The sequence below is a fragment of the Salmo salar genome, chromosome 16, assembly GCF_965601325.2.
Source record: "Salmo salar chromosome 16, fSalSal1, whole genome shotgun sequence".
Lineage (NCBI taxonomy): Eukaryota > Metazoa > Chordata > Actinopteri > Salmoniformes > Salmonidae > Salmo > Salmo salar.
In genome coordinates, this window is record NC_138306.1 from 80,821,504 (window position 1) to 80,834,395 (window position 12,892).

At 44.6% G+C, this 12,892-nt stretch overlaps 1 protein-coding gene across 1 annotated transcript; it reads left to right on the forward strand.

Moving 5' to 3' along the window:
* Positions 1 to 1,714: 1,714 nt before the first annotated feature.
* On the forward strand, positions 1,715 to 12,873 carry LOC106591456 (uncharacterized). The gene is made up of 3 exons (XM_045696718.2): positions 1,715 to 2,009; positions 10,337 to 10,514; positions 10,739 to 12,873. Exons 1-3 carry the CDS (start codon positions 2,006 to 2,008, stop codon positions 12,108 to 12,110), a joined length of 1,554 nt encoding a protein of 517 aa, XP_045552674.2. The 5' UTR covers positions 1,715 to 2,005; the 3' UTR covers positions 12,111 to 12,873.
* Positions 12,874 to 12,892: the final 19 nt, after the last annotated feature.

Consider the following 12,892-nt stretch of genomic DNA (forward strand, 5'->3'; position numbering starts at 1 on the left):
TGACTGCTGCTGCGCTCTTAAAGTGACAGCGCACGGTGAAGGCTTCGTGCACGATTTCGCCACAACATATCCTCTTAGATGTAATCAAATCAAATTGTATTGGTCACATACACATGGTTAGCAGATGTTATTGCGAGGGTTCCCGAAATGCTTGTGCTTCTAGGTCCGAAAGTGCAGCAATAACTAACATGTAATCTAACAATTCCACAACTACCTAATGCACACAAATCTAAGTAAAGGAATGGAATAAGAATATATACATATATGGATGAGCAATGACAGAGCGGCATAGGCAAGATGGTATAAAATACAGTATAAAGATATGAGATGAGTAATGCAAGATATGTAAACATTATTAAAGTGGCATTTTTAAAGTGACTAGTGATCCATTTATTAAAGTGGCCAATGATTTCAAGTCTGTATGTAGGCAGCAGCCTCTCTGTGTTAGTGATGGCTGTTTAACAGTCTGATGGCCTTGAGATAGAAGCTGTTTTTCAGTCTCTCGGTCCCAACTTTGATACACCTGTACTGACCTCACCTTCTGGATGATAGCAGAGTGAACAGGCAGTGGCTTGGGTGGCTATTGTCCTTGATAATCTTTTTGGCTTTCCTGTGACATCGGGTGCTGTAGGTGTCCTGGAGGGCAGGTAGTTTGCCCCCGGTGATACGTTGTGCAGACCGTACCACCCATGGAGAGCCTTGCGGTTGTGGATGGTGCAGTTCCCGTACCAGGTGGTGATACAGCCTGACAGGAAGCTCTCAGTTGTGCATCTGTAAATGTTTGTGAGGCTTTTAGGTGAAAAGCCACATTTCTTCAGCCTCCTGAGGTTGAAGAGGCGCTGTTGCGTGAGTGGACCACTTCAGTTTGCCCGTGATGTGTACGCCGAGGAACTTAAAACTTTTCACATTCTCCACTGCTGTCCAGTCGATGTGGATAAGGGAGTGCTCCCTCTGCTGTTTCCTGATGTCCACGATCCTCTCCTTGGAAGGTACTCTGGTGTTGAATGCTGAGCTATAGTCAATGAACAGCATTCTTACATAGGTATTCCTCTTGTCCAGATGGGATAGGGCAGTTTGCTGTGTGATGGCGTTTGCATCGTCTGTGGATCTTTTTGGGCGGTAAGCAAATTGAAGTGGGTCTAGGGTGACAGGTAAGGTGGAGGTGATATGATGCTTGACAAGTCTCTCAAAGCACTTCATGATGACAGAAGTGAGTGCTATGGGGCGATAGTCATTTAGTTCAGTTACCTCTGCCTTCTTGGGTACAGGAACAATGGTGGCCATCTTGAAGCATGTGAGGATAGCGGACTGGGATAGGGAGAGATTGAATATAAACACAACAGCCAGCTGGTCTGCGCATGCTCCGAGGACGTGGCTAGGGATGCCGTCTGGGCTGGCAGCCTGCGAGGGTTAACATGTTTAAATGTCTTACTCATGTCGGCCACGGAGAAGGAGAGCCCACAGTCCTTGGTAGCAGGCCGCGTATTATCCTCAAAGCGGGCAAAGAATGTGTTTAGTTTGTCTGGAAGCAAGAAGTCGGTTTGTCACCTGTAACAAATCACAGTTTGCTATGATAAACTGCATCTAACGGCTTTAATGAAGTGGCAGTTGCATTCATATAGTTTATGTCGCCATAGTCTAGACCAGGCCTGGGCAGGGCCATAGTCTACGGCCATAGTCTAGCACCGATAGGAACATCGACTGAGTAATCTGCTTTCTACTATTTAGTGAGAGGCAAGACCTATTTCTATAGAAGAAGCACATTTTTATAAGTCTCTATAAAAACACTATCGGTGTTAGAATATTAAACTCTCCCTACCCGGTGGACTGGGAGATCTGTGGCTAAATGGAGTGCTACTACTCTGCTGGCCAATCGGATAGCTCAAATCACCTTGCCTGCCTACAGCTTCCAAGACACAAGTTTGATACTAGCCTACGTGAGATGTCATAACTTTTAAAACCAGAGAGAGACTGTCAAAGAAAACAACAAAGAGAAGCTGTTTTTATGAGTGAGTTCATACATACGTGTTATTCAACACTATTACAAATCATACGACGTGCTTCTCTCTACTTCCACTGGTGCTGCATGAAGAGTAGCCAAGTGTATCAATAGCCCTGCGTTTGTACTGTTATTAACATCTCGTTGTGTTTATGTTCATATCGAGGAGTATTTCACTTTCTCTGGTCATGGGAACAACATGAAGTTCTGCCTGAGGCGACTCGATTTTCAAGTGGAAGACTGTTCCCTCTCTCTGGTCAGGCTCAGCGGAGGAAAGGAAAGAGAGATCAGGGACTGTGAGAGGCGGACCTTCTGCTGCTCTCTCCCTCCCTCCGCTGAGACTAATGCCGTGTTCAAAACAACTGGGAACTTGGAAATCTCCGACTTACAACTCCAGTGCGCTCAAGATAACAGTGAACTCGGAAGAAAACGAGATCTGACTGGGGAAACTCGTTTTGAACGGTCATCCAACTCAGAGACTCGGGCATCTTTGTAGAGCTCCGACTTTCCGACCCGAAGTTTACAGACGTAATGATTTTACCTTGTTTTTTTCAGAGGACCCAGTTGTCTTCAAAGCACCATGACCATCACATGCAGGTACCATCAGTCCAGTAAAATAAAATAGCTATTTATTAGCCAATTATTTCAATATATGCTCAGCTGTGCCTCACAAATGCTACACCAACTGATCTATTTTCTTATCAAAGCTTGAATTTTGAAATATAATATGGTCTGAGAAGATCAATATTGGCAGGCCAGGAATATAGTCAATATGCTGTGATAATGTATTAGGCCGACTGCACAAACCTCATTCCTACAGAACTGGTTTTATTCGATTAATATTACATGTTTTAAGTCATGTTGAAAAACTATTCTGAGCTGTAGATCTCGGCTTGCTTTTTGACTGCGAAAGTGATCTTGGCTCAGAAAAGGTTGGTGACCACTGACTTATAACAACAGATGAAATAAATGAAGTAAAGTATGATGAGAGAATGGGTGAGTTGATGAGCGAGGGTAAGAGAACGATGCATAATTATGTAATCACCAATTGTGAATGAAGAACAGGTGTGGTGGTTAATTTCTTTACTGTCAAATGAGGAGAGACAAACTTATCACACAAGTTTGAGTCAAGATACACCCCTTTCAGTCTACATGACCAACAACAGATGTATGGAATGTAATTCACAGCAGACAGTATCTGCTGGAAAAACAGTTATCTTTGTATAGAGACCAAGGTCTGGCCCTGGGGTCATCTCTCCCTGGTACCTTATAGAACAGAAACATTAACTCATGATCTAGAATGCGGTCTCTTTAGGTTTTATCACCCAAAAGACATCGTAAATCTCCTGTCAGTTGTTAAATCTCCCAAAGGCCCACTTTCAGGTCACACAGACACAATATAGTTATTAGAACCGTCTATTCTGTTACAACCATTTGATGCAATTACAGTATTAAAACAATCTTGCAATTTTGCTCTCACACAGGGCAGAACATTGTATTATATTGATCCATTCTAATTCTAATCTTAAAATGGTATTGTCGTGTCTTTGGCATCATTAACTTGAAGACATGTTTATCAAATAACTCTGTAATTATTATTACGCGATTAAACTGATTAACCTCTATGGGCTAGGCGGGACGAATTCGTCCCACCTACGTAACAGCCACTTGAAGCCTGTGGCGCGATTTTCAAAACCTTAAAAATCCTATTACTTCAATTTCTCAAACATATGACTATTTTACAGCTATTTAAAGACAAGACTCTCGTTAATCTAACCACACTGTCCGATTTCAAAAAGGCTTTACAACGAAAGCAAAACATTAGATTATGTCAGCAGAGTACCAAGCCAGAAATAATCAGACACCCATTTTTCAAGCTAGCATATAATGTCACAAAAACCCAGAAGACAGCTAAATGCAACACTAACCTTTGATGATCTTCATCAGATGACAACCCTAGGACATTATGTTATACAATACATGCATGTTTTGTTCAATCAAGTTCATATTTATATCAAAAAACAGCTTTTTACATTAGCATGTGACGTTCAGAACTAGCATACCCCCCGCAAACTTCCGGGGAATTCGCTAACATTTTACTAAATTACTCACGATAAACGTTCACAAAAAGCATAACAATTATTTTAAGAATTATAGATACAGACCTCCTCTATGCACTCGATATGTCCGATTTTAAAATAGCTTTTTGGTGAAAGCACATTTTGCAATATTCTAAGTACATAGCCCAGGCATCACGGGCTAGCTATTTAGACACCCGGCAAGTTTAGCACTCACCATAATCATATTTACTATTATAAAAGTTTGATTACCTTTTGTTGTCTTCGTCAGAATGCACTCCCAGGACTGCTACTTCAATAACAAATGTTGGTTTGGTCCAAAATAATCCATCGTTATATCCGAATAGCGGCGTTTTGTTCGTGCGTTCCAGACACTATCCGAAATGGTAAAGAAGGGTCGTGCGCATGGCGCAATTCGTGACAAAAAAATTCTAAATATTCCATTACCGTACTTCGAAGCATGTCAACCGCTGTTTAAAATCAATTTTTATGCAATTTTTCTCGTAGAAAAGCGATAATATTCCGACCGGGAATCTCCTTTTTGGCAAACAGAGGAAAAAAATCACAAAGACGGGGGCGGTCAGGTCACGCGCCTAAGCCCAGAGTCCCTTGATCGGCCACTTGAGAAAGGCGATAATGTGTTTCAGCCTGGGGCTGGGATGACGACATTCAGGTTTTTCCCGGGCTCTGAGCGCCTATGGACGACGTAGGAAGTGTCACGTTAGAGCAGAGATCCTTAGTAAAAGATAGAGATGGCAAAGAAGTTCCAGAAATGGTCAGACAGGCCACTTCCTGTAAAGGAATCTCTCAGGTTTTGACCTGCCATTTGAGTTCTGTTATACTCACAGACACCATTCAAACAGTTTTAGAAACTTTAGGGTGTTTTCTATCCATATGTAATAAGTATATGCATATTCTAGTTACTGGGTAGGAGTGGTAACCAGATTAAATCGGGTACGTTTTTTATCCAGCCGTGTCAATACTGCCCCCTAGCCCTAACAGGTTAATCGTGTAACTGTAATTAACTAGGAGGTCGGGGCACCAAGGAAAATATTCAGATTACAAAGTTATAATCTTCCTAATATAACTTTCAGATATCATAATATCTGATCTGAGTCTTCTGATTTATGATGTATTCTTTACCTCGTCAGTCTCATTCCAAACATCGTAAATTGTTGGTTATCTGCACGAACCCAGTCTTCAATTGTCTTAAAATCATTTATTTACTAAACTAAGTACTTCACAGAAAGGCATACAAAACAGTAGGTATCGTTACAAAGAAATGGTAGAGGAATGTACCCTAGTGGGCTAAACCGGCATGGCGGCTTGTTAAACAAAAGGGAGGTAGGGGATGCCCTACAGCTGAGAAGGCCCTACAGAGTTCATAATTATAACAATTGAAATGCTAATCCTTTGCACATGAATGCTCACTCATTCGGGAACAATTGCAATCAATATATATATTTACGCTCAGTGTGTCGTCGGGATCTTTGTTGAAAAGTTCTGTTCTGTTGTAGAGTTTTGTCCTCACGTTCTCTCTCTCTCGGTTAGAATGGATAATTCAAAGCGACATTCGTTCATGTCGTTATAGGAGAGATGTTTCGGCGGTCTTCGCGTTCAATGATACCGAATTCCTAGCTGCAGACTAGTAATTAATATCAAAGACTTGTTCTTATTCTATCGGTATCAATAGTCTAAGAGTTTAACCACGTGGTATGGTTAAATTCAGTAAGAGGAATGCATGGTCAAACCTTGGCCCTCTCATTATTGAGGTAAGCTGGTCTGGGGAAAGAAACCCTGGGTGGGTTTATATACTGAACGTAGAAAAGGCTGTCACATGACGCCTTGTCCTGTCTGTGTCCCTGGTGGCGTGCCAAGGACTTGGTGAAACTTCAAACAGAAAATACAATTCTCTCACATTAACATCTTACAAGCATCCCAACATATTCCAAATAGCTTTATCCTTATAAATTCATTTTATACAACCATTAGATGTAAGTCTCACAACTGAGGCTACTATACAAACAGAGCCATGGTAATGTGGCCGTATTGTCTCTCATGAGTTTCACAAAATTGTACCAAACGGACCAGTTCATAGCTGGATTCTTCACCGATCTTTTATACCTTCTCCAGAAAATAAATGTTGTTCGGTTCTCAAGCTTTGTGATGTGGAAGAAATTCCTTTGTCCTCTATGAAACCACTCTGTCTCAAAACTGTGGCCATGAGGCAGGACATTCCCTTTGGAATTTACGACCTCTCTCACAGAGCCTGGGTGGGGGAGACAGGTAGGGGGATGGTGCCTAGAAAACCCAAAGAGGGCAATGTCATGACAGTATGTACCCTATCAGTCCACCGAATCAAAGCAGTCTTAGCGATCTACTCTGGCCTACTCGGAGTAGGCTACACAGTGAGAGCTTGCGTAATTGTACAATATCAACATCGGGCAGCAGGTAAGCGAGTGTCGGAGAATGTGGTGATGAGGCTTGTGGAACCTTACCTTGGCAGGGGGAGGAATGTCACTGTGGACAATTTTTTCCTTTATTGGCGAACAAGTTGCTTACAAAGAAAACAAGTCTGGCTGGCACCATGAAGAAAGTGAGATGGGAGCTCCCTCCCGTTGCGCAAAATAAGGCACCTTGGCAGCCTTGTACTCCACAAGTGCTGAAGAATGACAAGATGACAGGGACACAATAAAGAGAAAACAGGAGACTTTTACACACTACAACCAAACAAAGTATGTCAACGTGTGACAAGCAAGTGAAAGTTATGAAGATTTTGTCATCTGTTAGAACAAGGGATAACAGCTTAACCTCTCTAGGGTATGTGGGACGAAATCGTCCCACCTACTCAACAGCCAGTGGAATCCCGTGGCGCGATATTCAAATACCTTAGAAATGCTATTACTTCAATTTCTCAAACATATGACTATTTTACACCATTTTAAAGACAAGACTCTCGTTAATCTAACCACACTGTCCGATTTTAAAATAGATTTTCGGCAAAAGCACATTTTGCAATATTCTGAGTAGATAGCTCGCCATCACAGGCTAGCTATTTTGACACCCACCAAGTTTGGCCCTCACCAAACTCAGATTTACTATAAGAAAAATTGGATTACCTTTGCTGTTCTTCGTCAGAATGCACTCCCATGCACTTCTACTTCAATAACAAATGTTGGTTTGGTTCAAAATAATCCATAGTTATGTTCAAATATCTTCTGTTTTGTTCGTGCGTTCAAGACACTATCCGAAGGGTGACGCGCCCGACGCGTTTCGTGACAAAATAAATCGAAATATTCCATTACCGTACTTCGAAGCATGTCAACCGCTGTTTAAAATCAATTTTTATGCGATTTTTCTCGTAAAAAAGCGATAATATTCCGACCGGGAAACCCTGTTTTCGTTCAAAGACGAAAAAATAAAAACATGGTGTCGGCTCGTGCACGCGCCCCCAGTCTCATTGTTCTCTGATCGACCACTATCCAAATGCGCTACTGTTTTTCAGCAATGGGCTGCAAAGTCATCATTCACCGTTCTGCCGCCTTCTGAGAGCCTATGGGAGCCGTAGGAAGTGTCACGTTACAGCAAAGATCCTCAGTTTTCAATAAAGAGAGTGTAGAAGGCCAAGAAATGGTCAGAGAGGGCGCTTCCTGTAAGGAATCTTCTCAGGTTTTTGCCTGCCATATGAGTTCTGTTATACTCACAGACACCATTCAAACAGTTTTGGAAACTTTAGGGTGTTTTCTATCCAAATCAAACAATTATATCAATATTCTAGTTTCTGGGCAGTAGTAATAACCAGATTAAATCGGGTACGTTTTTTATCCGGCCGTGCAAATACTGCCCCCTACCCTAGAGAGGTTAATGAAATACAACTGATGCCATTGGTGAATACACACAAGCACAATGTCACGTTCGCTATCTTCAAACTCCCTGTTGTAAAACAACCAAGGCGCAGCGTGCTTGTAATTCCACATCTTTTATTGAGGTGAAACCGAACAAAAACAATAAACAGGTAAACAGAAAAGAACGTGATGCCACTGAGGCGCACACAAAACACACACAGAAATAATAATTACCCACAAACACAGGTGGGGAAAAGGCTGCCTAAGGATGATTCCCCCGCTCCGCCCGCTGATCCCTCTGCTTTTGTGAATCCGGACCATTGATCGTCGCCGGAGGCTCTGTACTGGGAACCCCCGCTGGAGGTTCTGGACTGGAGGCTCCGGACTGGGGACCGTTGCTGGAGGCTCCGGACAAGGGGATGTCGCTGCAGACTCCGTGCCATGGATCGTCACTACAGGTTCCGCGCCATGGATCATCACTGGAGGCTCCGGGCCATGGATCATCACTAGAGGCTTCATGCCATGGATTATCACTGGAGGCTCCGGGCCATGGATTTTCACTGGAGGCTTCGTGCCATGGATCATCACTACAGGCTCTGGGCCATGGATCACCACTGGAGGCGTCGTGCCATGGATCATCACTGGAGGCTTCGGACCATGGATCATCACTGGAGGCTTCGGACGTGGAGCCGGAATGGATCTCACTGGACTGAGGAAACGTACTGACATCCTGGTACGTGGAGCTGCCACAGGGCTTTCCAGGCTGGAGAGACGCACTGGAGACTGGGTGCGTGGAGCAGGCATAGGGCGTACCAGGCTGGAGAGACGCACTGGAGGCCGGGTGCGTGGGGCAGGTACAGGATATACTGGGCCGTGGAGGCGCACCGGAGGTATCGAGCGTAGAGCTGGCACAACCCGTCCTGGCTGGATGCTTACTTTCGCCCGGCAAATGCGGGGCGCTGGCACAGGACGCACTGGGCTGTGAATGCGCACTGGCGACACAGTGTGCGGAGCCGGTGCAAGATATCCTGGACCGAGGAGGCATACTGGAGACCAGGAGCGCTGAGCTGGCATCACCCTTCCTGGCTGAATGCTCACTCTAGCCCGGCAAATGCGGGGAGCCGGCAACGAGCGCACCGGGCTGTGAATGTGCACTGGAGATATATCGCGCATCACCGCATAACACGGTGCCTGACCAGTCACACGCTCCCCACGGTAAGCACGGGGAGTTGGCTCAGGTCTCAACCCTGATTCAGCCAATCTCCCCGTGTGCCCCCCCCCCCCCCCAAAAAAAAATGGGGGGCTGCCTCTCGGGCTTCCGTCGTTGCCGTGACTCCCGATCTCGTTGCTGTTCCTCCCTCGCTGCTTCCACCTGGTCCCATGGGAGGCGATCCCTTCCGGCCTGGATCTCCTCCCACGTCCAGGATCCTTTGCCGTCCAGGATGTCCTCCCATGTCCACCTCGTCTTCCCCGTAGGCGCACGCTGCTTGGTCTTCTTGTGGTGGGTAATTCTGTCACGTTCGCTATCTTCAAACTCCCTGTCGTAAATCAACCAAGGCGCAGCGTGCTTGTAATCCCACATCTTTTATTGAGGTGAAACCGAACAAAAACAATAAACAGGTAAACAGAATCGAATGTAACGCAACTGAGGCGCACACAAAACACACACAGAAATAATTATTACCCACAAACACAGGTGGGGAAAAGGCTGCCTATGGATGATTCCCAATCAGAGACAACGATAGACATCTGCCTCTGATTAGGAACCATACTCAGCCAATAGAATGCCCACCCCACATCACACCCTGACCTAACCAAAATAGAGGAAAATAAAACGTCTCTCTAAGGTCAGGGCGTGACACACAAGCTGGCAATAATTGACTATTTCTGACTGCTGTCATGTGATACTTATACTCATTATAATGCCATTATTGAGCTTCACTATTTATCAAGGCCACTTGGCCCTTATAATGATGCTTAGGCTACTGATGTTGTCATCATTTGACCGTGCGTCTTGACTGGTCTGGGTGGTTGAGGTATTTTACTTTTTATTTCGTTTTTATAAAAAAACACTGTTACCATGTTCCAATACATATGCTTTCTGTTTCATAGTTTTAACAAAGTCACTCCACAAATGAAATTGATGTAACGCTTGAATGTTTGTGTTTTTTGTGTTTTTTAGTTTGTACATACAGCCTACAGTGACAAACTAAAAAATTGTATTCTAATGTTGTTACCCAAGGCCTCCATAAACACAACCAAATGATTATTTTTGCTTTGGCATACTGTATATAAAATGTATTAATTACACTGTTAGAATGTTGCTGTCAGAATGACTGCTCATTAGTTTAAAGGGGGGACCTTGAGGCCCAGCAGTTTTAGTGTTAATGTAACCTGTGTTGATTGGCCGTCAGAACCCCCCTTCATTCTCCTGGAGATGTTGAGAAGAAGAGCAGCACGGTCATCTGGACCAGAGCCTGAATCTCTTGACTGCCCCCCTGATACTCCTGACAACAGAGAGATGAGAGACTCCCCCACAGCCCCACTGACTGACGGAACAGACCAGGAGGTGGAGGATCACACAGCCAACATGTAAGTATGGAGATATCAGGATATATGATTGGGGTGGACCAGATGGATTAAGCTGATTGAAAGCCAGTTTGCCTGGATTTTCCCTGTCTGATTGTTCAGTGCATCACTGATAATATCCCTGTCAATGTTTTGATTATGACAGGGATAGTGAGGATGTTGTGATGATGATGATAATGTTGTTGTTATCATCGTTGATTGTTGATTGTGACATGATCCTCCTATAGGTCTCCAACAGGTCAAATGGCTGATGTGCACCAATCCAGGAGTCAGAAATGGAAAGTGGTTTTGATCATCCTGTGTCTGTCTGTCACAGTATCTGTCACACTGTCTTCCCCATTGGTGACTTTCAGGACCAACTCTACTCAAGCTCACTCCCTTCCTCCCCCAGTTCTCTCTACCTGCCCTCTTCACACAGCCAATGAGACTATAACACCAGTTAAGGGTTCAACTCATCTAATGGTGTCTGCATACCAGGACCACAGGGAAGAGGGAGCCACGCGCATCATTGAAATGGTCAACAGAGACCGACCCATGTCTCTGTACTGTGTGTTGTGCTGCTTAGGACACGCCCCCCAGGTCGCTCCAGCTGCTGTCGTAACGCACAGCGTCCACTATGGTTACCCGTATGTGGCCGCAGACATGCTTTGCCTCGAAGAACCAGGATGCCACGCCACGCACGTCACTCTAGGCACATCCCTCGACATCCAGGACACCCTCAACCGGACATTTCTGAGCATCCAGAACCGGGAGAGACGGGAGGAGGACTTCCCCTTTTACCTCACCATGTGCATGTCCAGCATGTTTGGAGACTACAACAACGTCCAACAGTTTGTCCAGACCATGGAGTTTTACAAGCTCCTGGGGGTGCGGAGGGTTGTCCTCTACCTCACCAGCTGTGGACCTGATCTGGAAAAGGTCCTCCAGTACTACGCAGAGGAGGGCACTCTGGAGGTGATTGGCTGGCCCATCAACCACTTCCTCAAGCCCTCTACTGGGTGGGAAGCCCAGGAGCTGGAAGGGGATATCCACCTCAATGGCCAGCTGACCATCATGAACGAGTGCATCTACAGGAACATGTACAGCTCACGGTACGTCCTCCTGGCTGATGTTGATCAGCTCCTGGTCCCGGCCTCACACAGCTCTCTTCTGCCCCTCATGGAGGACCTGCAGGGGCAGCACCCCGACGCAGCCGTGTTCCTGATGGAGACGCACCTCTTCCCTGCCACAGCCAGTACTGCAACGCAAGACCATTCCGCACGGAGGAGGGCGCCGGGGGTGGATCTGCTGGACTACGTCTACAGAGAGCTTGTTCTTGAAGAGGACTTCCGCTCCTACAAGATGGTGGTCAACCCCCGTCTGGTGCTGCAGACGGCCATGTTTGAGGTGACACAGAGCTATGGGGACTCTGTCAGGGTTCCGTCCGACGTGTGTAAGATCATGCAGGTGAAAGAGGCTCAGAGAGAAAGCTGGACCAATGAGCAGCTGGTCCTCGACAGAAGACTCTGGGAATTTGGAGAATATCTTGTGCCCTCTGTCGATGAAGTTTTACAGAAATTAGGTATTCAGACATCTCCTTGGGAGCGTGTAGTACTGTAGCTGGTTAAAAGTTTTCCAACGTTTTGCATTTGATAGAGATGAGAGAAACAGTGAACTGGTACCTGCCTCTGATCTTCAGTCTATGTTGTTCCACTCAACCCTGAACGTTTCTTCTTGTTTGGATGTGTGGTCACTTTTCCTGGGGGAATTGGACTTAATTAATTATGCCTGTAATTGTTAATGCTTGTTCTAAACTTTCTTACAGTTTTTAATGCTGACTTTAATGTAAAAGCTCTTGTAAGATTTATTACGCATGACAAATAAACACAACTTTTTTTTAAATCAAAATGCCATGTTTATCTACCGTTGTGCTCTAACACATCGGCACCCTTGCACTTTACAATGGAGTGCAATACAGCAGAATATTGTGGTTTCTATTTTCAAAACTGGTCGAATGTCTATTTTGACCCTGTAGGCAACTGCAACTTATCACCTTTAGTCCAGGCCATTTGTGTGAAAAATCGAAATTTCAGTTTAGAATTTATTTTCTTGGTCCTGTGCAGTTATAAGTCAAACAAAAACACATGTGAACACCAGATGTTTTCACTTTCAACTTTTTTTTTGAAGAAATTGTGAATCTTGCAAGTGTGCCAATATATTAGAGCACAACTGTATAGATGATAATCAAGGAAGAGCATCTATATCCCTCTAAACAATATTGGCTGTGTGAAAGTTGACCGACTAGGATTTCTATGTAAACTGTCATTATATCCTTCTTTAATTACACATTAGACAGCATTTTAATAAAAAAATCGAACATAAATAGTCTGTGTGCTCTTGTT

Coding starts and splice junctions, on each gene's coding strand:
- LOC106591456 (XM_045696718.2), top strand. Junction 10,515..10,738: donor GAGGATCACACAGCCAACAT/GTAAGTATGGAG, acceptor ATCCTCCTATAG/GTCTCCAACAGGTCAAATGG.